We start from the raw sequence: 26,414 nt of genomic DNA on the forward strand, positions 1-26,414 counted from the left end.
AGGAAGGGAACAGCCATAACTTTAAATGAAGCTTAAAATTTCAATTATTATAAAGACTAGACATATTAATTTCTGATTGGAAGATATTTTGTTATCACAAAGGAACCAGAAAAGTCATAGGATTGCCATGTATCTTACTGAGAGAGAGCTTCTAGCCTCACAGTATGAATTTTAAAGGCAAGAGAGAAAAATAAGGTTTCTTGATGTCCCATGATCATGTTTGTTGGATGTAACACTTGTACTGAAGAATGGGAGGACTGAAGATGGAAACAGAAGGCCATCAGATCAGTGGTGGCTCTAGAGATGCTCCTCCCTACATTTGTCACTCATGGTCTGTGACTGTCCCTCTTGTGGCACCTCTGCTTTGCTCTTTGTGCCTGTCCCCATCCTCTTCTTGCTTCCCACAGACCAATTCTTGCAGTATTCTACAACCCAGATTCTGAAAAGAGCCAGTGTGATCACCTACCTAGTCAAAGGTGACCAAAGACCTTCGTCCATGCCTCCTCATGGGTCATCGGTTGGCCCCAGCACAAACCATTCTTTGGTCAGCTGTCCAACCTATCTTATTCAGTAGCCACCCTGAGCCCTAGGGGCATGGGGAGGAAGAACCTGGAGCTGCTTCCCTGAACTTCAGCTAGAAGGAGATGTCGGGATATAGGGTGTAGAAAACACAGTCACTGATAAAACCAGGACAAGGCTCTTTCTCTCAATAAAAGGAAAGGGAACCTTAGATTAGGCTCAGGAACAGAGAAAGTATGGGTTATTACCAATCATCAGATATTAGAGTCACAGAGTTTTTACTTTTGTCCTTGACCAGGTGCATGGGACAGGGATCCTGAAAAGTTTCTTTGTACACTAACAGTGAGTTAAAACACTTGGGTTCATGTCCACCTCTTTGAATGCTAGTTTCCTCGCCTGTAAAGTGAGAGTACCTCAGAGATCTCCAACAGAACTCACAGTCCCAGCACCTGCTTTTCTATACCTTATCTCATCCAACTCGTACAAGTTCCTTTGAGTTGGATACCATTGTGCCCAGTTTAAAGATGAGGAAACAGAGGCCCGGAGAAGTTAATTGCCTTAACTAAACTCACAGATTTAGTAAGCAGTGGAAATGGGATTTGAACACAGGTGTGTCAGACCCAAACCCTTATGCTTCAAATAAGTCCTCCCAGCTCTGTGATGCAGCGAGGTAGGGAGGGCTCTCTAACATGCACTCTGCCTGAAGAAACCGCTACATGGCCAGTGTTGCCACCTGCCCTTGCTTGGTTTTCTCCAGAGGGGGCTCAAAGGAAGTCACTGGCACAGTGAAGCTGGGTGACACCCGGAAGTGTGTGAAGAGTGAACAGACTCCTAAAAAGCCGTGGAGCAGAGCCAAAGCAGAGCCACACACAACAAGGAAAAGAGAACAACGCAAAGCAAGCTTCAGCCTCTGAGAAGTGTGGTCAGCTTCTGAGAAGTGACCATATTAGACCGGGCATCTGAGCAGCCAGGAGTCTAAAGGCACAAAGTCATAATCTCCCAAGCTCCCATTTGCAGTGTTCCAAACTTTTCTGGGAAAGAGACTTTTACATACTCCCAGTTTCTATGGCCGTATTCACAAATGTGTGGTTAATAGTTGCTACCTGAAGCATCCTCTGAACTTCAAAGGATAACAGGGAGATTTTCACATCCTCCCTTGTGCTAGCTGCTCTGCTTTTGAGAAGAAAAACAGTCCATAGAGTTGTATATGGAATTTGGAACAGAGTTGGATGTTATTATCGCTTTTTCAGTATTAACATGAGGGAGAGCTACAACTTTACCCAGAGCATATTTGGTAATCTATTTTTTATGATTTATAGCAAATAATTAATATATAATGTTATCAAGCTCCAGTTTTTATGTTTTCTTTCAGATGCTAAGAATGTAAAATCCATTATAGCTCAACTCCTGATGCACTGCAACTTTTAGATTGATTGTTGTATTTTGTGTGGTAGAAATTTTAAATAAATGTCTAGCATTAGTCTAGTGGACTAGATATTGAACTGAAAAAAACAATCCATCAGAAATGAGATTGGAATGATTAAAACATTCAAGCAATTACTTTGAATGGGATTAAGAAAAATACAGGTTTTATACAGATAGATTGATATACACACACATACATACCTACACATATCCATATATATACATATCCATATATATATCCATATATATGTGTAGGTTGGAATAATGAAGATGTCCATTTTCTTATTCTCCAGATGTCAAGTTAGACTAGACCCAAAACCCAATGAACTCTTGTTTATAAACCTCAGCCACTCTTGTTCCAGCTCTGTTAGAGGTAGAAACTGATGGTTCCCAGCCTCCTTTCTGGCCACTCCACAGCCTGGGAGAGCTCGCCCCTTCCCTCCTTCGACTCTCCCTTTCCCTCACCAAAGTTGCCATTGTTTGCTGCTTCTATCCTGGCACTGAAGGCTCAGATCACTGCCCACCAAAGACGTGCAGCTGGCCAAAGTTCATTTTCTTCAAAATATTTTTCAGTATCTGTTGTGTTCCAGGGACTGCGGTAATAGAAAGATATGGAAGAGAAGTTTTTACACTCTGCTTAGAGTTTTCCTTGAATAGGGGAAGCAGTTATGCCAGTACAAAATACAAGGAGGGCTGAATAACTCCTGCCTAGCTCCCTGCCCCGCTTTCCAGAGCCTTAGATTGGCTCTAAACTGTGGAAAGATCAGACCAGCAGATCTCCTTCCCTGTAGCCTAAGATCCTCAAGAGTTCTTAGAGTTGGCTTTGGTTGACTTGGTCTGTGAAGAAATTTTTCCCTTTGAAACAATGTCCTAAATGGCAGCTATGTTCCACAACACTCTCAGTACAATACTATTGTTTCATTATAGAATAAGTTAAATGGGTCTCTGTGGACCAGTCCGGAAATCTAGCAACCGTAATTGTCAACATCATTTGTATGGGAAGATACTTTCTGACTTCCAAGTAATTATGCTTCAAATGTTATAAATAAAACACATCTAATGGGGACACATAACATAGATGTTATCATAAAGCACAACTAACTTTGGCGATTCTTAGATTTGGAGGGTACACTGCCCTCCTGTTGCACACTACTGACTACCTCACTGTATTCAGTCTTTGCTCGGATGTTACCTCCTCAAAAGAGCTTTCTCTGATCACCCTATCTAAAACAGAGAATTTTAGTTTTTCTTCATCACACACCTCACCACCTGAAATATTATTCATTCGCTTCCCCATTAGGATGTACATGTCATAAGGGCAGGAGTTTTGTCTCTTATTTGGCAATATTCCCAGTGCCTTAAATAGTGTCATGCACATCAAAAGAACTTGATGATGATTCGTTGAATAAAAGAATGAACAAACTGGTCTCATTTATCCAGCTTTATTTCTCTCCACTCTCTAAAGCAGCCTTCATGTCACTACATCTTGCTTTCCTTAAACAGAAGTGTTGATTATATGACCTCTCAGCATCTTTCAAGGCCCCCAATTTTACGATCCTTTGCTCTCTCAATTCTGACATTTATGATGTAAGAAAATCTGGAGAGGATAGAGAATCCTGCACTTCTTCATCTCTGTTCTCCCTTCTTGCTCTGAACCCAACTCAGAACGGGTCTACTGACTTTCACAGCCCCTCTCCTACTCTCTCTCCTTATTCTGTGTTTCCTGCCCCAGGAAATGCATGCCAAGAATATTGGAAAATTAGTTAGAAGGAGTTAGATGTACAGGATGCCACTCAAGTGTGTAATCAAATCTCTTCATATTTATGTGGTAGAATCAGAAGTTGTGTGACATGAAAAGTAGACGGCTGCATAGGTACTAAAGTGTTAGAAATTCTCCCTTTGGAGAGACAATCCTTTAAAACTATGACTATTCATGAGACAGATATCATCGTAAACGAATTCACATTAAGGTGTTAGTAAATTATTGGAGCATTTCTTCTAATTGGAGGTACTAGATGCTTCAGTAAGAACGTACCTTGAAAATTCAGAAAAGAAAAAGTACATAGAAAGGAGAGGTGGGGATCATGGAAAATAAAATTTATAACTTCATAGTTTTACCTAGGATCTTAAGGTTTCTAATTTTCTTTTTAAAGAACAGTATAAAATCACCCTGGAAGATGACAAAAAGAGAATAATCAGAGAAACTTTGTTGCAACTGAACCAAAAGAAGGAATGGGCCACAGAGGTATATCTCCATTTTCTTTCTTTCTTTTTTCTGATAGTAGATTTTTATTCTTCTCACACAGAATTTCAAAATTTTAACTGAAATGTTAGTTTCAGGTGTACTACCGAGGGATTTGACATTTGCACACGTTAGGAAATGATCACCATGATAAGTCTCGTAACCAACTGTCTCCATACAAAGTTATTATTGACCATATTCCTTATGCTGTACATTACATCCCATGGCTTATTTATTTTATAATTGGAGGTTTGTACCTCTTAATCCCCTTCACCTATTTCACCCTCTCCTGTCTGTATTTCAATTTCCTTAGAAAACAAAGCTCCCCCCACCCATTTCTTTCTCATGGTGTATTATAACGGTCAGAAACTTGTGTTTTGAAATTAGGCAGTTTAGTTTAAATCACAGTTCTACCACTTACGGGGTGTATCAACTGAATTTATACTTGACTTTTCTGGGCTTCGGTTTCCTAATCTATAAAAAGGGGACAATAATAATATTTAACTTTAACGAATAGTATGAGGATTGACAGCGCCTCATAAGAGCAAGAGCTCAGTAAATTAATATTCAGTTATTTTTAAGTATAATAATAATGGCTACAACAAATTATTAAATTAGATTTTGGATGAATTATAGGATGAAATATAATTTGTCTAAAAAGTACTTTCTTACATATGCAAACCTAAGAGAGTACACTTTACATTGCTGGAGCTTTAAAAATTGGGGATATAAAAAAAAAAATGTTTGAGATGTAATTTCCAATTCATGTTTTCTAATCTTTGTTTTGCCCCAAATGCCTGACTTTCTTTCCTTTTCACTGCCCTTCCCCTGTCTCCAGACTATCTCCTAAATCAGTGAGGTCCCTGCTGGGATTGTCTCTTTATCTGGAACATCCTTTCTTCAGAGTGGTAAACATCTGGTCTTTTCTTCACTGAATTTCAGTTGCTCTTGTTTGTTGCTTCTCTGTTGGTTCAATTGTTCTTTCAGTGTTACTATTCTACTGCATGATTTTACTGATTAACACAAATACAGAGGATGTGGAGAACTGACCAACGGTTTTGTCTGCCCATGCCATTCAGACCCTTTGTTACTGAATATGATTAAATGGTGAAATCAACAATTAAGTAATCTGATCATAGTTAAGATGATTAAAAATGCATATGTAGATCAAATATGCCCTCAGTATGTACATTCAATATATAATGAAGACTGTTCCCAATACTGTTCCTAACATTTTACATTAAAGTCTCTCAACAATCCTGTTAAGGGGAAGACTTGCTAATAAAAAGACAGAGGCACAGAGAAACTTTGTAACTTGCCCAGAGCATGTGGCAGAATAGAGAGTTAAGACAGCTTCTTCAGATCATTACTCTTAATCATTACATTGTACATTTTCTTTTCCCCACATACTGCCAAACACCCACACACGTGAACGAATTTTCCTCATTTTCTCTGGCCATCTTATGTGTTAACTTCTAAAATCTACTACTTTTGTGCAACCTTGGCTGCTTATTGGAGTCACCTGAGAAATTTGTTTAACCCAGGTGGGTCCTGGGTCCCACCCACAGAGATGCTCATGTAATTGGCCTGGGATGTTGCCTGGGCTTTTGGATTTTTCAAAATATCTGGGAGATTCTAATGTGTAGCCAAAGCTGAAAACACTACTCTATTGTTAGTGAATTAAGCCATTAGTCAACTAAATTCAATAATGAGTGACTTCCTACTTTTGTTCAAACAAAATTCTATGTTCAAATAAACTTTAGACTTATCAGTTGGAGCTGAAGTATAAAAATTCCTGGTTCCTAGGAAATGGGGGTTCACTCTTAGGTCAATTACCATGATTTAAAGAAAAGAAATTTATTGCACATCTTCCTACTTTAAAGACTTACACAAATTTACCCTTAACATAGTTTTAAATTATTTCAATCCATGTTTATGAACCAGAATATTTTTCTTAATTTTTCTTCTTGTGGTTATGTCCTTCAGTTCCTGCGTTTGTAGCACGGTATCCATATAAAAGTACCTCACATATAACTAGAATCTGTCATCCATTATAAAGTTCCTTTGGGTGAAACTGTAAATATCCTAGTAACTGAATATGAATTTACATTTTAAGATCCTACTGATAAAATAAGGATTTTCCTGTTTGCTTTGTCTAAAATGCCTTTCTCCAGGAGTCTATCTAGCTACAGCCTGCTATCCTGAAACTATTGGCTGTTAGGTTTGTAAGTACGTATATTGTTATTATTGACATGCAGAAATCTTTCAAATTAAAAAGGTAGTTATATAATCTATTCATGCCTTTGCTATATATTGAATTATGTCTGTGACCATAAACTTGAAGGAAGTTTGATCACTGCAGTTTAACCATCTTAATTGTGGAGCAGATCAATTAATGCCTGATTTCACCAAAGCAGTCAGATTCAGTCACAATAGAGGCCAAATTGAATGGACAACCATTGTCCAGTTCTCTCAATCACCTGTATTAGGCAACGTAAATCAGCAAAAACAATACAATAGGATAATAAAGAAAGAACAACTGCACCAAAAGTTTTTAGGTATATTTCCAAAGTAATTGCAAAACATAATTTTAAATGATCAGATAAGTTGATTGTGTATCCCCATTGCTAAAACTCTTAAATGTTATGTGGCAGCTCTTCTTTAATACAGAAAAGTTTTTTTTTTTTTTTTTAGAATGCTATAAGGTTCATTGACAAGGGCAGCTATCGAGAGATCTGGGAGAATGACTGGCTCAAAAAAGAGGTAAGTGGAATTTTTAGAAACAAAGCCAATTTCTTCTTTCTCATTTTTTTGAACTGGAAATGACCTTTATTTATGAGCTGAAGTCATGGGAAAAGCATGGAACCATGACTGACTGAGGTAAAATGAAATTCAAGTGGAGTCCTAATCTTATTACAAGTTGTTACTCAATGAACACCATAAATAATCTCAATAATAAACAGAAATCATTTTTTGGTGTTACAATTCATACAACATACTCAAGTGTGCAAAGCTTCTTTATGTCCTAAAACTGATCTGGCCTTCCTCTGGACCCTACTTCCTCATGGGTGATGGGAGCAAGGTTTAAGGATCATTTTAACCTCATTCTCTGCTGTTTTAAATTGCCTCTTTAGGTATTCAAATTGGTAGGGAAGAGGTAAAGTTGTCATTATATGCAGATGACATGATACTATATATAGAAAACCCTAAAGACTCCACACAAAAACTACTAGAACTGACAAATGAATTCAGCAAGGTAGCAGGATACAAGATCAACATACAGAAACGGGTTATATTTCTTTACACTAACAATGAAATATCAGAAAGGGAATGCAAACAAACAATCCCTTTTAAAATTGCACCAAAAAATAGAAATAAAATACTTAGGAATAAACCTCATCAAGGAGGTGAAAGACATATGCTGAGAACTATAAAACATTAATACAGGAAACTGAAGATGATTCAAAGAAATGGAAAGATACCTCATGCTCTTAGATTGGAAGAATTAATATTGTTAAAATGGCCATACCACCCAAAGCAATCTACAGACTTAATGCAATCCTTATTGAATTACCCACGACATTTTTCACAGAACCAGAACAAATAATCCTAAAATTTATATGGAAACATAAAAGACCCAGAATTGCCAAAGCAATCCTGAGGAAAAAGAACATAGCAGAAGGCATAACCCTCCCAGACCTCAGAAAATACTACAAATCTACAGTAATCAAAACAGTGTGGTATTGGCACAAAAACAGACCTGTGGATCAATGAAACAGAAAAGAGAGTCCAGAAATAAACCTACACATCTATGGACAATTAGTCTTCAACAAAGGAGGCAAGAATGTACAATGGGGAAAAGACAGTCTCTTCAGCAAGTGGTGTTGGGAAAGCTGGACAGCTGCATGTAAATCAATGAAGTTAGAACACACCCTCACACCATACACACACAAAACTTGAAATGGCTTAAAGACTTAAATATTAAGACAAGACACCATAAAACTAGAAGAGAACACAGGCAAAACATTCTCTGACATAAATCATAGCAATGTTTTCTTATGTCAGTTTCCCAAGGTACAAGAAATAAAAACAAAATGAACAAATGAGATCTAATCAAGTGTATAAGCTTTCGCACAGCAAGGGAAACCACAAACAAAAAGAAAAGACAACCTACAGACTGGGAGAAAATATTTGCAAAAGATGTGACCAATAAGGGCTTAATTTCCAAAATATACAAACAGCTCATACAATTCAATAACTAAATATTTCCACATAGATGTTGCAAAGGCACTTCAAACTCAACATACCTGAAGCATAATTTATTAAATTTCTTCTTAGATATTCTTTTCCTTCATTTCTTTTTTTGCCATCTGCTCAGACACCCGAGGTAAAAATGTTACCATCAGCTTCTTTTCCATTTTCCTTGCTCCCATTTGACTGAAAAGAGTTGGTTAGTCTAGGAAACAAAAGAATTTAAAAATCAATGTGCTTTCTATGATATTGACAATTATCTTGAAATTGCCTTTATAAAGTCATGGTGAGTAGGAATCCATACTATTTCCAAAACTAATCAAGATGAATCCTCAATTTTAAAAAATAAGTATTAATTTTAAAAACTCAAGGTGAGCTCAATAGTTAAAGAATATTAGGGAGAAACTTGGTTCTTATACTTTTATTAAATATAACAGTATGATCCTAGTGATAATAATTTAACAATTCAAACCTTAAATTTTATAAGATATCATAGATGTTAAGTTCAGAGAAAACAACTACAAAAGTTTATATCTGACTGAAAAGAAAGGCCATTTTGTGCCTTGGTCCTTCCTACTAAAGCCACAAATTACATTTTGTTTTGTTTTATTTTTTAATTCTCATAATTCAGTGGAAACAAAAGACAGGAAAAAATGTCAAGTTTAACTGAATCATGAGCAAAAAGAGCTCACTAATAAAGAACAAATCATATAATTCAATATATTTAATTTCTCTTTGTTTCAATAAATATTCATTTTTGCTGTCATTAAATTTACTCACAAAATTAATTAAAACCAGTTTTGGTTATAAGTACTATCACAGTAATTGAAAATTGCCTGGAGATAGAACAATGTATGTCAATTAATTTCTTTGAGGAAGGCTTAGAATGAGTAACAAGGGATATTTAACAGTGGAACTCCCCCAAATATTTCTCCATTTAACTGTCTTTCAACAATAATCAAAACCTGACATCTCTGGGAAGAATGAGATGTCCCACTGCATGACTTTTATTATCTGGTTTTATTTAGCATGCTTATTAGGAACATGAAGAAAATTCAAATTTCCAAATAACCTGGACTAACAACAAATGGAAAGCTGGAAAAACTAGGCAAAGGGATTCAAAGAGGTTAGCAATCAGAGTTTCAAACGTGAGGAGGCATAAAGCTAACTTGGATCTTGCAGGGGAAAATTTCAACAGCATGCATTTTATTCAGGATCCTAGGTCCCTGACTTATAATAGTTTTAACTAAATTATCTTGCCCAATTTCTAAAGTACATTTCTTGGGTATCTGGGGAGAAGCAGGGGCGGGGAAGGAAAAGAGGTCTTCTACTTCCTTCTTTATACTTTCTTACCCCAGAAACTAAAGGTATTTATACGGCTATAAAAAGGAACTAGTTTTCATTTCCCTAACATTTCAAAAGACTGGGAGGGAGACAGCAATTGATGAGAACCTTACTTAGCACTCTACAGGGATAGGTGATGTCACAGGATATCCATAGCTTGAAAGATTGGACTTAACTCCCCAAATGGGCCCTCATTCCCAGCTTTGGCAGGAGACCAAGAATTGTGTGTGCTGCCTCCCAAGTATGCCAAACCCTTAGTCACACATTCTATTAATTCCTTCTTTTACAACCTCTAACTATGATTTTTTTCTCATCCTTTGACATCTGAAAATTATAAACTTTTCCTTAAGGCATTCAGGCTTGTAATCAAGCTGATCATATCTTAAAAACATGAGATCCTAAAGCACCAACACCTAGCTCTGTAATGTAGAATCATGGACTTAAATGGTTTTGTGAAATTGTTTAAGGCTGGTAAATAATATATGCTTTTCTTTCCATCTCTAAGCCAGCAGCAATATTTGAGCCTTTTCTATGACACTGGTACTGTTTTATATTATAATTATTTGTATATTTGTTCACTGGTTTGTATACTTGTTTCCTCTTTTGAGGGAAGGAGCCACACTTTATTGGATTTTGTATCCGTCTACCTCTAGGACAGAGCCTTACCCATGGTAAGAATTCAAGCATTTAATAAATGACTTATGTGAAAGGGATATCCATCTGGTAATATACTGAGTGCTTCCAGATTCCAAAATACAATAATTTCAACTACAAATCAAAAATGTTAGTCATCTTTTTCTAAGTACTCATCTCAGTTATGCTCTTGGCAACTCCTAACAAGAGATACTGAATCGAAACCCCTACCCTGTGCCTTTATTTCATCATATTCCCTGGAGACACGTTACTTTTTCCAGTTTATTCTCACCAGCCGATCACTTTCTATTTTATTGTCTTATTTCTAATTCTTCTATTGTCCTGACTTCTCCACACGAGCACCTCTCAATCCAGCTCATGCTGTTTTGGGGGGCAGAGAGGGAAGGTGGGGATTCTATCTAGTCACATTCTTCTATATATTCTTCCCACAATCAAGCCTTCTTTAGACAAAAGTTATCAAAATACATTTCTTAAAGATTGATGGGAACTCTATCAACAGAACCAGCAAATTTTGCTCCTGTTTGAGTTAGCCACATTTCTTCGGTAAACGTTAAGCCTGCTATGTCCACGAAGGACCTTCCATCACCTGCGAGATAGAAATAAGACTCTTTAGCATTACTTGGCTCCCCTACTTGTCCAGTTCTTCTACTTCTCCCCATTCCCATTTTATTTCTATCCACACCAAAATGTGGATAGAAGGCACATGTGCCTTTATCCATGTGACTCCTTCGGCCTAGAATATATCCTCTCTTGTCTGCTAGAGAATCTCTACTTGGCCTTCAAGATCCAGAAGAGAGGTCATCTCTTCCATTAACTCCCCCTTACCCCCTCACACCTGGGACATAGGGTGAACCTCTCTCTCTCCCACAGTCCCTGGATGGCTTCCATTATGATTTTATCACACTATTTTCTGTTGCTATCACTCTTGACCATTAAACTAACAGATCCTTGAAGGTTATTGTATCTTATTGATCCTTTGTTCCCAAAGTGTACTATAGTTTTTGACGCATAGTAGGCATACAGTACAATTACATGAGTGAATGAACAACATTTCATCTCTCTGATGTTTCTCGGAATGACTCCAGCACACTCAAGAGAGAATATAATTGTCCTATAGAGGCTGATAGAAAGGGCTCCTAGGCCTGTACTTCTCTTTTTTAAATGCCATAATAAAGATTTTTTCCCAGTGTTATTAGTTTTCATTATGTTGTTTATAATTAACCTTAGATAGAGCCTCATTTAGCTACTAACACCAGAGTGATAAATTAGTCTTATTTTCTTATTTATCTCTGCCTCCAGCTCAGATAAATCCAGTGATGTTTCTGAAGAGTAGGAAAGGACTGCTCCTGCCATTCAGTAATAATTGCCTAATCATGCAACCAAGTTCTGCAAATGACCAGGAAAAAAGTCCCACCTGTTCCTTCTTAGAGCAAACCCAGTAATAAATAATACAGGATAGATCTTCCCCTCAGGCAAATGCACTTTTTTTAAAAAAATTAATTAATTTATTCATTTTTGGCTGCTGTTGGGTCTTCGTTGTTGCACGGGCTTTCTCTAGTTGCGGCAAGTGGGGGCTACTCTTCGTTGTGGTGCATGGGCTTCTCATTGCGGTGGCTTCTCTTGTTGCAGAGCACGGGCTCTAGGCGCGCAGGCTTCAGTAGTTGTGGCACGCAGGCTCAGTAGTTGTGGCACACGGGCTTAGTTGCTCCACGGCATGTGGGATGATATTCCTGGACCAGGGCTCAAACCCGTGTCTCCTGCATTGGCAGGTGGATTCTTAACCACTGCACCACCAGGGAAGTACCACAAATGCACTTTTAAAAGTTGAGTTTTTTATAGAGGACTAGATAGAACTAAGTCCATAAGTACTAACACCCACTCTCTTTTCCTGAGAATAGATCGCAAATCACAGGAAGGAAGTGGAAGAACTGGAACATGCTATTCATGAGCTGGAAGGAGAAAATTTGGTGCTTATTGATCAGCTGTTCAACTGCAGACTTGTGGATCTCAAAATACCCAGGTGAGAGTCATTACATATCTAGAAAGTATTTTTTTTAACATTTGTATCTGTAAAAAGTTATTTTTTTTAAGATGACAATTCTTTAATAGTTGAAAAGAAAGGAGCTCACAAAATGGCCATGGGGAAGGTATAAGATCATTACAACCGACCACTGGTCCAGTGCAGACTTTGACTTGCTTTTTCTAACAATGCACTGTGGTCATAGTAGCAAACACTTAACATGAATGTCACAACTGCTGTCCTTCAGAAGCCTCTGGGCCAGCAGGGGAATTGGGCATAAAAATAAACGCATAACAGTACAGCGGAAGAGGTACGGGGTTCGAAGCCAGCACACAGGAGGGAGTGATCAACTTGATGGGAGCTCCTGGAGTGTTCTGAGCAACTGGTTACCTTGTGGATTATAGAATGGTTTCCTTTGACAGTTAATGAAAGAGGCAAACTACTTTCTAGGCAGAGAAAATAGCCTGGCATTCCAAGTCACATTTATTCCTGCATGAGAGAAATCAAATACGTATATGGCTTTGTAGTTTGTTATCTCTTTTTCTTACCTGACAAAAAAAAGTCTTAATATACCAATCTTGATGAAAAATTAGAGCCCTGGAATGTGGTATTAAAACCCAAAGTGGCATTCATAATTTGGACAAGTAGTCAGAAACAAGAAATAACCTAAATAGTAACATGCTTAGGAAGATCGAGGAATTAAATCACACAAATGTAAGGTGTACATGTGCAAGATGGGAGAGAAGTTCAACATGGTGGAAGGGTCAGGAAAACACTTCCACCTGAGTAGGTCTTGCTTGTGTGGCATGGAAAAAATACTATTAGAGACATAATAAAGTATTTATTGTTGGCAAACTTCCTCATGTGCTTCAAGAAGGGTAGATACAAGTTGTGGGGTTTTTATTTGCTGAGCTAAGTGATGGGTGTCGGGATACAAGATTGGAGAAACAGGAGATGGTGCAATTACTTTATAGGCTGAACACTGGGTGGGGCAGGACAGAGAAAGAGGCCACCTGCCTCCCTTTCACAGTCTATGTATGCCGCCCTGGAGCCACGGATACCAGTGTAAGTGAGGCAGGCAGTCAGGCTGAATGAATTGGCTGATTACTGGACTCCTGTACTTCCAGTCTCTTGAGCTGATGCCCTTGAGGGTCCCTAGGGGGTGGCGGGCCTCACTGTCACCCCAGCAGGCAATGCTCTCTTTTGCCAGCCTCCCTCCCTATGATCAGGTCTCCAGCTCCACACTCCCGTCCCGCCTCTACCCCGAAGCACCTGCTACTGCCACCACTTTGTGATCACGCTGAATCTCTGCCAGCTGTGCCTTCCAACCACTGCTCCACCTGCTGTCCGCTGTGTTCTTTTTCTCTCTTCCGAACCAGCCAACCCTTAGGAAAAGAGCTACCCTGTAAACTGCCAACCCCACTTCCTGCTTTGGTCAGCTCAGTCTAGTGCACCTGATTTGCTGCTGATGTGGATGTGAAGTGCTCATTATAATAAAGGGGAAATCTTTCATCGGCCAGAGAGAGCTTGGCAAGGACAGGAAAGGGAGATGGGAAACTTTTAATGGCGATTTTCATTAAGTTGTTTGCTGTATTGTATGCAATTTAAACCTATCCTCTAGCTTCCCCACAGAAATCTTCAGTAAAATCCACACTGTTCATCAATGCTTTGTGGGTTGGTTTTCTTTAGTGAGAGACCTTAGTGCTTAGTTTTGCTTCAGAGTTGGGAGAGATGAATTCAAAATCTGTCCGAGGGAAAAGAAACAGCATGGGCGACGTTTATAAGAACTGGGTTAGGGGCCCAGTATTTGCCTCCATGGCACACTGAACTTTTCCTTTGTAACTAGCATTTATCACAGTAGGGACTACTTTTTAAACATCTGCTTCCTTGCTAGATTGTCCTTGAGACAAGTGTTTAGGACATCTTAGAAAGACCCGAATAAAGAAACAGAAATGTGTAAACCCTCAATTATCTGTTACAATGCTTATCTAGAAGAAAAAGTTCAGGAGCTTTTCCTGTATCCATTTTCAAGTCAAAGAAATGTTAACACATACTGTGTAATTTATGGTAACTGCTCTTTCCACCTCTTTGTTGAGAATTTAGTCCTGTATATTCTGGTAGGGTGAGAAATAGACATGAACAGTACCCAGTAAACATATAAAAACTTCCCTATTTGGATGAAGAATGGGGTATTCTACCTAATAGAGTTACTGTATTTCCCATCCAGAGCTCCCCAAACTTCTTTCCTTCCTGACTCCCATAGAACATCATAGTATTTGTCTGATACATTAGATGAGCTGAATAAGCTAGAGGTGACTGCCCAGGGACTCCCATGCCGCAGAGCTGAGGCTAGGTGGACCAGTACCTCAAATCTAACGCTAGTTTCATATGATAACGTTCTGTAAAATATTTTCTATAACAAGTGTTGCCGCCCTGTGGTGGTACAAAAGTGACAATAAACTAATGATTAAGAGAGAAGCCAGACTTCAGAAGGTTACGGCGTTTACTAAGATCTTAGTTATTCAAAAGAGTAAAACCAGGAAAGAAGAGAACTCTGTGGCCTCAGACTTGTCCACCTGCAGACCAGAGCTTCACTAAGTTAACTCTTAAGAAGGTTTTAAGATATAAATATTGTATGTAGTTACATTATTTGCTTTAAGCTTTAAGCATCTCAGATAACACTTCCTTCGTGGTCTTTAAGTAATTGACAGCCTGTAATCCAGGGGATTCACTCTGGTTGCTAAGCATGAAGTATGGCTGGTGCATCTGCCAGGGGCACTTGCTTCATGCTATAGCTTCAGGCAAACTTCATGGCAATGCTGTATGGAGCTTTCAAGGTATCATGTCTTCTGACTGAAAATTCCACTGGCCTCTGCAATGCAGAGAGTTGCAACAGCAGACGCAAACTCACCAGGCTTGTAGCTGGAACACGCCACTCAGCGAGAGCCAGAACCTAGGTGTCATCTTGGATTCCTACTGCTGTCTTTCTCTTTTTCTCTTTATTTCAAATCCCATCCCATTCCTCATCTGGATTCCCTGCAACAGTGACGTAACTGGTGTCATGATCACTCTCATTTCTGGGACTTTAAGCCTGTTATTTCCTAATCATGGGATGCCCTCCCCTCACCCCAAGCTCTTCCCTGGCAAACAGCCCCTGGTGTTTCAAGACTCAACGCAGGTTTCATCTTCTCCTGGAAACCTTTCCTTACCTCCTAAGGCTAAATCCGGTGCTGCTTCTCTTTGCCCCGTGGCACTCCTGACACTGTGCTCCTCACATAATTACCCACCATGGTACAAACCATCACCATCAAACACTGTAAGCCTGTCTGCCACCCCACTGGGCCTGATGCCCCTTTCTCATCTGTGTCTCCAGCACCCAGCAGAGAGATAAGACACTACTGAGCAGGTGGTACAATATTTGCTGACTGACAGACTACTTTTCTTATTTGTTTTTAGGCGACTATATCTTGCTCAAGCTGTTGGACAGGAAGTGGCACAGGAAGAAATGCCTTTGGAGTTGCCAGAAACATATATAGGTATTATTTTATTGTAATGGTGATTTTTAAAAAGTTGACAAACACTTAATTGCACTTCTTGTTATGGACAGGAACCTTATATCAGAGAGCTATTCAGGGAATAATGCCTGCCAGCTCCTCCATATTTCTCTGTGCTTGCAGAGCTTACCTAACCCATCTCCCTTCTCTAGTGACTTTTCAAATCAAAGTCACCATGTGTCACAATGAATTAAATAGACACTAGTAGAGAGGGATGGAATGATGTCTACACTGGCATGGTTTGTGCTCCAATTTAGCCAACCAACCAAAATACCAACACACTCACAGGTCCCCATGTGATTATTATAACTTATTAGCTAACAGAAGGAAATACAACCTAGATGTGGTTTCGAATAATAGGACTCACTCTCACTTTAATACCTAGATTCTACATTTCTAATTCTCAAATTTTTCTCCTCCAGGAGATTCTCAAAGGTCTTTCAAATTTAAAATGTGACAAAGGAGCGTGTATATATATATATATATATATATATATATATATATATATATATCTGAGTCACTACACCAGAAACTAACACAACATTGTAAAGCAACCATATTTCAATTCAAAAAAACCTAAAACTGAAAAAATAAGTGACAAAGTATGTATTGTATTTTTAATCTGTTCAAAAATTGTACATAATTAATTTCTTTGCACTCATCCCAGAAAAGTCACAATTGCAACCTGCAGAAGTAAAAAGTAGAGACTTGTTGAGCTTAGCACTTGGGAGCAGTGCTTTACATCTTAGTCATGAGGATAGCAGCAGATACAGCCAGCAGCTGAAGATAGATGAAGAGAGTTCAAGCATAGAGTTTGGAGCCTCTGATATGAAATACTTACTGTATGAGGATGAGCGGGATTTCAAGGTAAGATTCATGAGAAAACATCTTGACTACTAGAGAAAATGTTGCTTTATTAGTTAGTGGAGAAAATTAACCTGAAGTATGGATGCTGAAAAATTCTATTTGCAATTATTAGTAAAATTTGCCAACCATTCACATCTGTCACTAGATACTATTTTCACTCCTACCTTTGCCCAACTTACTACATATATTCATTTATAGACATCCATTACTAGTATACCATGTAAGTTATCTAGTGCTACATAACAAATTACCTCAAGAATTAGTGCTTATAACAATAACTCATTTATTCTCTTTCAGGGCTTCTGTTGGTTAGAAATTTGGGAAGGTCTCCAGTGGACAGTCCTCACTTGGGTTCTCTAGAAGGTGCAGTTATATTTAGCTGAAGCCTTGATTTGGGCAGGAAGATCCACTTCCAAGGTGGTTCACTCACATGGCTGGCAAGTTGATGCTGGCTAAGCTGGGGGCTTCAGTTCTTCTTCACATGGGCCTCCTTACAGGGCACCTTTATTGTCCCTTTGTTACAGTATCTGGCTTCTTCCAAAGCAATCAGTCCCAGAGACCAAATGTTTCATATGACTTAGCCTTGGAAATCGGACATCAACACTTCCATCATATTCTATTTGTCGATGTAGCTACAAAGTTCCACCCAAAGAGAAACAGTGCAGGTCCTGCATCTTGAAAGAGGAAGGTCAGCATCATATTGTAAGAAAAGCACGTGGGATAGGATGTATATGATAGCATGACCATCTTTGGAAAGTACAAACAGTCACATATACCAGTAGGTGAAACCTAGATTATCAAGCCTTTTAATTTTAAAACCTTTTGGTACATTCCAGTCACTTTCACATCCACCCCTTGCTGTTTTCCCTCTTGGTACTACCAATAACCTTGAAAGTTCTCCTAGAACTTAAAGTCTGGTAGGAGAAAGAGTAATTAAGAAAGCAAAAGAAACTGAATAAATCAACAAAAACCATTTTAACTAAGTACAACTCAGTCCTGCTACCATCAAGTGATAATTTAAAGACTAAAGCTCTAGTCTCTATAACACTCAAACACCCCCATGAGTATATTGGAATCATGACGTCTTGTATGTTACAATAACCTCACGCTAGTGGACAACTGTCTATAAAATTCCAAACTTGCATACCATTTGGTTGAATGAAAAACCTTCTTACTTTTTATGTTTTTATCCGTTGAATTTATTTAAATTTCTTTTCTATTTGACTTACAATGTTGTGTTAATTACTGCTGTACAGCAAAGTGACTCAGTTATACATCTATATGTATATATACATTCTTCTTCTTCATATTCTTTTCCATTATGGTTTACCACAGGACATTGAATATAGTTCCCTTTGCTATACAGTAGGACCTTGTTGTTTATCCATTCTATGTATACCAGTGTGCATCTGCTAACCCCAAACTCCCACTCCTCCCTTCTCCCACCCCCTCTCCCCCTTGGCAAACCACCAGTCTATTCTCTATGTCCCTGATTTTCTGTTTCATAAATAGGTTCATTTGTGTCATATTTTAGATTCTACACGTGATATCATATGGTATTTGTCTTTCTCTGTCTGACTTACTTTACTTAGTACGATAATCTGTAGTTGCATCCATGTTGCTGCAAATGGCATTATTTCATTCTTTTTTTATGGCTGAGTAGTATTCCATTGTATATATGTACCACATCTTCTTTAACCATTCATCTGTTGATGGACATTTAGGCTTTTTCTATGTCTTGGCTATTGTGAGTAGTGCTGCTATGAACATAGGGATGCATGTATCTTTTTGAATTATAGTTTCGTCCGGATATATGCCCAGGAGTGGGATTGCTGGATCATATGGTAATTCTATTTTTAGTTTTCTGAGGAACCTCCATACTGTTTTCCATAGTGGCTGCACCAACTTACATTCCCACAAACCATGCAGGAGGTTTGCACCCTCCCCAGCATTTGTTATTTGTAGACATTTTAATGATGGCCATTCTGACCAGCATGAGGTGGTAACCCATTGTAGTTTTGACTTGCATTTCTCTAATAATTAGCGATGTTGAGCGTCTTTTCACGTGCCTATTGGCCATCTGTATTTCTTCTTTGAAGAAATGTCTCTTTAGGCCCATGTTTTGATTGGGTTGTTTGTTTTTTTGTTGTCGACTTGTATGAGCTGTTTGTACATTTTGGAAATTAAGCCCTTGTTGGTTGTGTCGTTTGCAAATATTTTCTCCCATTCCGTAGGTTATCCTTTCCTTTTGTTTATGGTTTCCTTTGCTGTGCAGAAGGTTGTAAGTTTAAGTCCCATTTGTTTATTTTCACTTTGATTTCTATTGCTGTAGGAGACTGACCTAAGGAAACACTGGTATGATTTATGTCAGAGAATGTTTCGCCTACATTCTCTTCTAAGACCTTACTTTCCACGGAAGTTTTTGATGTGGTGGAAATGGTACTGTATGTGCTACAGACTGAATTTTGTCCCCACCCCTCCCCCAAATTCACATGTTGAAGCCCTAACACACAATATGACTGTATCTGGAGATACAGGCTTTAGGAGTTAATTAAAGTTATATGAGGTCATGAAGATGGGCCCTCACCTGATAGGACTGTGGCCTTATAAGAAGAGGCTTTGCCTTGTGAGAACGCTGTGAGAAGGCAGCCATCTGCCAGCCAGGAAGAGGCTCTCACCAGAACCCAACCATGCTGGCATCCTAATGTTGGACTTCCCAGCCTCCAGAACTGTGAGAAATAAAGTTCTGTCGTTTCAGCCACTCAGCCTGTGGTATTTGCTATGGCAGTTCAAGCAGACTAAGAGAGTCTATTACTTCAGAATCCTGCTCCAGATGGTTCTGAAATATATGGTAGACTTCCATCAATTTACTTTTCTCCTATCTCGCATTTATTGTAGCTCTGCAATTATGTATTTTAAAAGCTACATACAGTTATATGAATTTTTGAGAAATATTAATAAAACATTGCCTTCCTTTTTCATTCTTTGACTCTCCTAAATTCTAATAAATGTTTATTGAGACCCTTACAACATGCCAGGTACTTGTTAGATGCTTGAGAATTTAAGGGGAAGAACAGGAAGAAATGAAGTCTCAAAGACGCCTATGTGGCAGGCCCTACCCTAAATAGTGTACATGCTAGTAGAAAACTGATAAAATCATTGATTACTGTACAGGAGGAATGTCCTACCTGTATCTGTCTCCCTGACCAGTCTTTTGCCCCAGCACTTGGTACACAGCCTGGCACATAGTGGGCACTCATGTTGAAGTGTTGAAGGAATCCAAAAGAAGGAGTTACAGCTTGGAGAGGCTTCCAAGAGGAAGGCCCATTGGGTAGGGCTGGAGCTGTTTCAAGTCAGTTTGGGGTTAGCTGTGGGATTTCATATAAATTAGACTTCTAATTCTGTTTGTTGATATCTGAAACTATATTCAGTTTGACAGAATGTGGTAAGTTTTATATCTACAGTAGATCCTGTGAAATGTGCAAAACCCATGTAGATTTGCTCAATATTAAGACATTTATCGTCGGGCTTCCCTGGTGGTGCAATGGTTCAGAATCTGCCTGCCAATGCAGGGGACACGGGTTCGAGCCCTGGTCTGGGAAGATCCCACATGCCGCGGAGCAACTGGGCCCGTGAGCCACAACTACTGAGCCTGCACGTCTGGAGCCTGTGCTCCACAACAAGAGAGGCCGCAACAGTGAGAGGCCCGCGCACCGCAATGAAGAGTGGCCCTCGCTCGCCGCAACTAGAGAAAGCCCTTGCACAGAAACGAAGACCCAACACAGCCAAAAATAAAAATAAATAAATAAATAGATAAATTTATTTTAAAAAAAGATATTTATCGTCAAAGATGTTTGCAGATCACTCATTTTGTTCTTGATTAATATAAAAAACTCTGCTGTGGTTATATCCTGGCCAGCAGAGGGCTATATAAATGCAGCCAATACTTCCTACTTCCTTTTACCAATTAAAGAGCTTGCAGAGAATATATCTCCCTGCTGTAGTTGATGTTCCCTCCCCGGCTCAAGCCCCCAGAAGACAAGCCTGCAAGCCTTGCTGCCTGCTCTTTGGGAGGTTTGCCTACCATGCCCCCACTGGGTATATAACTTTACTGAGTGGTTTTTATTTACAGTAGCTCTCATATTTCACATGTCATACAGCATTCAGATAATCAGGAGGGCAATGAAATCTGTCATATAGAGGCCAACTACAGTAAATAAAACCTGATCTATGAAGGCTGGTAACTTGCTGAATAACCTCTCCTATTCTCCTCTGTGTCTGTTCACCATAGGATTATGTAAACTTGGGCCCCCTGGAAGTGAAGCTCATGACTGTGGAGAGCAAGAAAATGCCCATCCATTCCCAAGAGGAGACTCCAGTCAAATTCTATGACGATGTCAGGAGCCCGGAAAGCCACATCACATATAAAATGATGAAGTCTTTTCTCTAAGACTGAAATCTGCAAAGTAAAAACAGCTTCTTATACATTTCCTTTGGGAACTGAGGTATATCAGTCACCCATTTTATTTACTCTTTGGTCCATTTTCAAAGCAGTTATTTCTAAAGGTCATAATTACATTTAAAATCAAAGATCTGAGTATCCAGCTATTCATTTACTTGCATGGCCTGAGTGACAAAAATGAAAGTACACTTTATATTTCCATATTCAAGTACAGAGGAGCATGACAGTGGGCCAAGATGGTCTCTGAGGTTGCTTACCACTTAAAAATTTACTGATCAATCTAGGATGCCAATATGAAATAGTTCAATTAGGAATTTTCTGAGAAAATTTAGAGGTCTGCATAGCACTGACTACACATCTTTCCCTCTGAGGGTGCTGAATGATAGATAGCCAGTCCACAATTCAAGTCTACTCTCCTTTAACCTAACACTATAATGAAAATCAAACATTTTAGAAACAAATTTGAGGGTGGTAATTTCTTTTACAAAAATATTCCATCAACAGGGAGGTCCATCTCCCATCAGCTATATCAAGTCTAAACTGCTGAGTCTCTATCCAAGGTCATCACTCCTTCCCTCTTATTGGTACCACAAGCCAAGGACACTCTGACTGTGCCTGAATTTGGCATCAGCTTTCCATTTTAAAGCTAGTTCTACTTATAAAGCTTTTTACAAGAAATGCCTTTTTTTTTCTTTCTTTTGAAACACGTTTTAAATATAAGGCCACAGATAGATTGAAAGTAAATACACCATGCAAACAATAACCAGAAGGAAGCTGGTGTGACCAAACTATTCGACAAAGTAGACTTTAAGGTAAGAAGTGTTAAGAAAATGAAGAAATATATGTCACAATAATAAGCAGATTAATTCATCAGGATGATATAACAATTCTAAATAATAATATAATCTCAAAATATATAAAATAAAATTTACCAAACTAAAAAGCAATATGGTAAACCTTATGTATATTTTACCACAATAAAAAAAGAAAAAAGAAAACAGGCAGAAACAAATTCACCATTAGACTTGAAGGTCTTACCACACCTCTCTCAATAACTGATTAAAAAACAAAACAAAACCCCAATCATTAAGGATATAAAAAGTTAAACAACTGTAGATTACACATACTTTTCAAGTGTACATAAAATATTTACAGAAATAGACTATATCCTGGGCCATAAAGCAAGTGACAACAAATATTCAAAAAGTTGAAATGCATGGAACAGTTCTCTGACCACAGTAGGAAATAACTAAAAACAACAAAAACAAAGCTGTAATTTTCAGGTAAGCAAGATACTTCGGAAAAGCCTATGTGTGAAAGGAGAAATCACAAGGAAAAAATACTCTGAATTATAATGAAAAATATGACATCAAAACTTGTGGGGACCAGTTAAAGTGATGTTTAAAGGGAAATTTATAACCTTTCATGTATTAAAAAGAAGAAAGTTTGAAAATTCAATCATCTAAGCTTTCATCTCAGGAATCTAAAAAAAGCAGCAAAAATAAACCCAAAGAAAGTGGAAGAAAGGAAATAAAGAGCAGAAATTAATTAAATAGAAAGTTGACATATAAAAGAGAAAATCAACAAAGTCAAAAGCTGGTTCCTTGAAGGGTTAATTAAAATTGATAACCCATAGTAAGACTAATCAAAAAAGAGAGGAAATAAATGAAAAAGAGACATCACTACAGAATTACAGACATTATTAAAAGGATAAAAGGAAAGTAAGCAGAAAAAAACTTTCCCCATAAATTTGACAATTTAGATGAAATGGACACATTTCTTGAAAAATATTTCTACAAAACAGGAGGAAACAAAAATTCTGATTTAGGCCTAGATATGTTTTTAAAAATCCAATCTGCATTTAAAAAATTTAAGAAGCCAGCTGGCTTGCTTCACTGGTGAATTTTTCCAAACATTTCAAAAAGATACAATACCAAATATACACAAACTCTTTCAGAGAACAGAGAAAAAAGAAACACTTCCAAATTATTCTATGAGGTCAATATTATTCTAATACCCAAACCTGGCAACATCATTACAGGAAAAGAAAATTAAAGGCCAGTATTTCTCATGAAGATACATGCAAAATCATTCACAAAATATTAGCTTATTGAATCTAGCAATATTATAATATATAATATTTCATGAATAAAGAATGCAAGGTTGGTTTAATATTCAGTAATCAGAGTGGAAACATGAATGAGATCAATGGATTATATCAATATCAATACCCTGGTTGTGACATTGTACTATAATTTTGGAAAAAATGCTTATTTTTAGGGAAACTGGATAAAGAGTACATGTGATCTGTCTGTATTATTTTTGTACAACTGCATGTGATTCTAAAGTTATCTCAAAATAAAAAAATCAAGGGTAAAATGAACAGAACATAGGTGGTAACTCATATGATCATCTCACTAGATACAGCATTTGATAAAGTTTAACAGTGTGATAAAAATTCATAATAATATGATAAAGCTCTCAGCAAAGAAGGAATATCTTTTTTTTTAAAAAAAAAAAAAAGCCCTGTAGCTAAAATTGTATTTAATAGTGAAATATTAAACATTTTCCCATTGAGGTCAGGAACAAGACATATATTCACCATCACACTTCTATTCAACAGTGTTGACTAGAACTGGAGTGTTCTAACCAGGCAAGAAAAAGGAATTAAAAGCATAGAGATTAGAAGAAAGAAGCAAATTGTCTTAGAGATGTCAAGGTTTTGTATGTAGATAATCCAAAGTAATCTACAAACTACTAGAATTTACAAGTGAATTTAGCAAGGTCACAGAGTACAAGGTCAATAAAGATCCAATGTATTTCTTTATACTAGCAACAAACAATTGGGAAAAATAAAATAGAATCAATAACGTCAAATATCAAGGAATTCATGCAATGAAATATAAGCAAAATTTCTATGCTGAAGACTTCAAAACATTGTTGAGAGAAATTAAAGAAAACTTAAATAAATGGAATAAACAGAGAGGTACACCATTATCATGAAGTGGAAGATTCAAAAAAGTTAAGATGTCTGTTCTTCCCAACTTGATCTATATAGATTCAGTGCAATCCAAATCAAAATGCTAGCATTTTCTTGTAGACGTTAACAAGTTTTTTGTAACATTATTATGGAAATTTATAACCTAGGCAGAAGACCTAGGATAGCCAAAACAATCTTGAAGTAAAACAACAAATTGGAGACCTTAACACTACCAAACTGCAAGACTTAACATAACATTTCAGTAATTAAGACAGTGCACTACAGGCCCAAAGATGAAGAATCAGTCCGGTGGAACAGAATAGAGAGTCCAGAAACAAAGCCACACATTTACAGTCTCTTGACTTCTGCAAAGATGCCCCTATAATTCACTGGGGGGGGGGGCATGGTCTTTTTTAATAATAAATGATGATGAGGCAATTGTGTAGCTGGGAAAAAAATGAACATTGACTCTTACCTCATACCATACACAAAAATCAACTCAAAGTGAATCTGAGACCTAAATATGGAACGTAAAACAATAAAGCGTTTAGTAGAAAATATAAGAATATTTTCATGCTCCCCTGTGCACATCCAATAGATCCTCAAAGCCTATGCCTGAAATTTTAAACTACATCTGGTACGTGGGTAAATGTGGATTTGGTAGTGTTCCACATGGCTCCATCAAGCCTACTGCTCCCTGTATCAACCACCTCCCTGGGAAAAATAAAAGTCATAAAAATAACCAATCATAAAAAGACTGATAAACTGCATTTTATTAAAATTAATATCTCTTTTCATTAAAAGACACCATTAAGAGAGTCAAAAGGCAAACCACATATTGGGAGAATTTATTTACTATACCTATATCTAACCAAAAAATCATATCCAAAATATATAAAGAACTTGTACAAATCAGTAGAAAGAAAGATTTGAGGAGGCACTTCACAGAAGAATATATCCAAATGACTAGGAAGCCTAAAAAGGAGATCAACGCTATCAGTGATGAGGGAAAAGCAAATTAAAACCACGATATACTATACACCCACTAGAATGGCTAAAACTTAAAAGTTGAAAATAGTAAATACTGACAAGGATACAGAGTGATTTGAACTCCTCTCATAGTTGTTGATGGGAGTATTAATTGGCACAAACACTCTGGAATATGTTTGGCAGTAGTTATTAAAGCTGAACATATATATGTATGTATATATGTATACATGTATACATATATGTGTATATGTATGTCATGCTCCAGCAATTTCACTCTTAATATGGAACAGAAACAAGTGGTTATGTTTACCTGAAGACAGGGATAAGAATGTTCCTAGCAGCTTTACTGAAAATAGGCCAAAACTTGAAACAGTAGTAGACTATCAGCAGTAGAATATGTAAGTAAATTGTGCTATATTCATGCAATGGAATACTATACAGTAATGAAAGAACAAACTATTTCCATATGCAGCAATGTAGATCAATCTTATAGACGTAATACTGAGTGAAGGAAGGCAGACACAAAAGAACACATACGGTATGATTCCATTTACACAATATTCAAAAACAGGACGAGCGTGCTAATCTTGATGATAGAAGTCAGAAGAGTGATTACTTTTGTGGAGGGGAATGGCGAGGATGGTACATGAAAGAGTTTTCTGGTAATTTTGATGAGTGGCAGTTAACATGGACATGTTCACTTCGCAAACATTCATCAAGCAGGACACTTAAGATTGGGTACGTGACTGATATGTTTTATACTTCAGAAAGATTAAAAAAAAAAAGCCCCCCCACACACACCCAGGGAATTCCCTAGATGTCCAGTGATTAGGACTCCCATGCTTCCACTGCAGGGGGCACGGGTTTGATCCCTGGTTGGGGAAATAAGATCCTGTAAGACACGTGGCACAGCCAAAAAAAGAAGTCCCCCCAAATAACCATATTCCAAGCCACTCCATGAAGTGACAGTGTGAACGGCAGCAAGAGTGTTTCCTGACAGGAAGGCAGAATACTTTGTTAGGACAATCTTTCAAAGGTCAACAGAAACAGAAACGTCTTTGGAAAAGTTAGTAACAATATGGAGTGAACTGGCCAATTTTCTTTTC

General features: G+C 37.8%; 1 protein-coding gene across 5 annotated transcripts in view; it reads left to right on the forward strand.

The window, feature by feature from the left end:
* The window catches only part of CCDC83 (coiled-coil domain containing 83), a 46,787-nt gene extending 22,932 nt beyond the window's left edge, over window positions 1–23,855 (forward strand). For 4 of the 5 annotated variants that reach the window (XM_067750609.1, XM_067750610.1, XM_067750611.1 and 1 more), the window contains exons 6-11: window positions 4,098–4,189; window positions 6,881–6,949; window positions 12,334–12,455; window positions 15,912–15,991; window positions 16,677–16,876; window positions 21,168–23,855. In XM_067750609.1, coding sequence (XP_067606710.1) covers window positions 4,098–4,189; window positions 6,881–6,949; window positions 12,334–12,455; window positions 15,912–15,991; window positions 16,677–16,876; window positions 21,168–21,326 — 722 coding nt within the window. In that variant the 3' untranslated portion in view covers window positions 21,327–23,855. Of the gene's footprint in view, window positions 1–4,097; window positions 4,190–6,880; window positions 6,950–12,333; window positions 12,456–15,911; window positions 15,992–16,676; window positions 16,877–17,173 lie in introns of all 5 variants that reach the window. The other variant, XM_067750612.1, reaches the window with a different exon arrangement.
* The last annotated feature ends 2,559 nt before the right edge of the window (window positions 23,856–26,414 follow it).

The sequence above is a fragment of the Pseudorca crassidens genome, chromosome 9 (assembly GCF_039906515.1).
Source record: "Pseudorca crassidens isolate mPseCra1 chromosome 9, mPseCra1.hap1, whole genome shotgun sequence".
NCBI lineage: Eukaryota > Metazoa > Chordata > Mammalia > Artiodactyla > Delphinidae > Pseudorca > Pseudorca crassidens.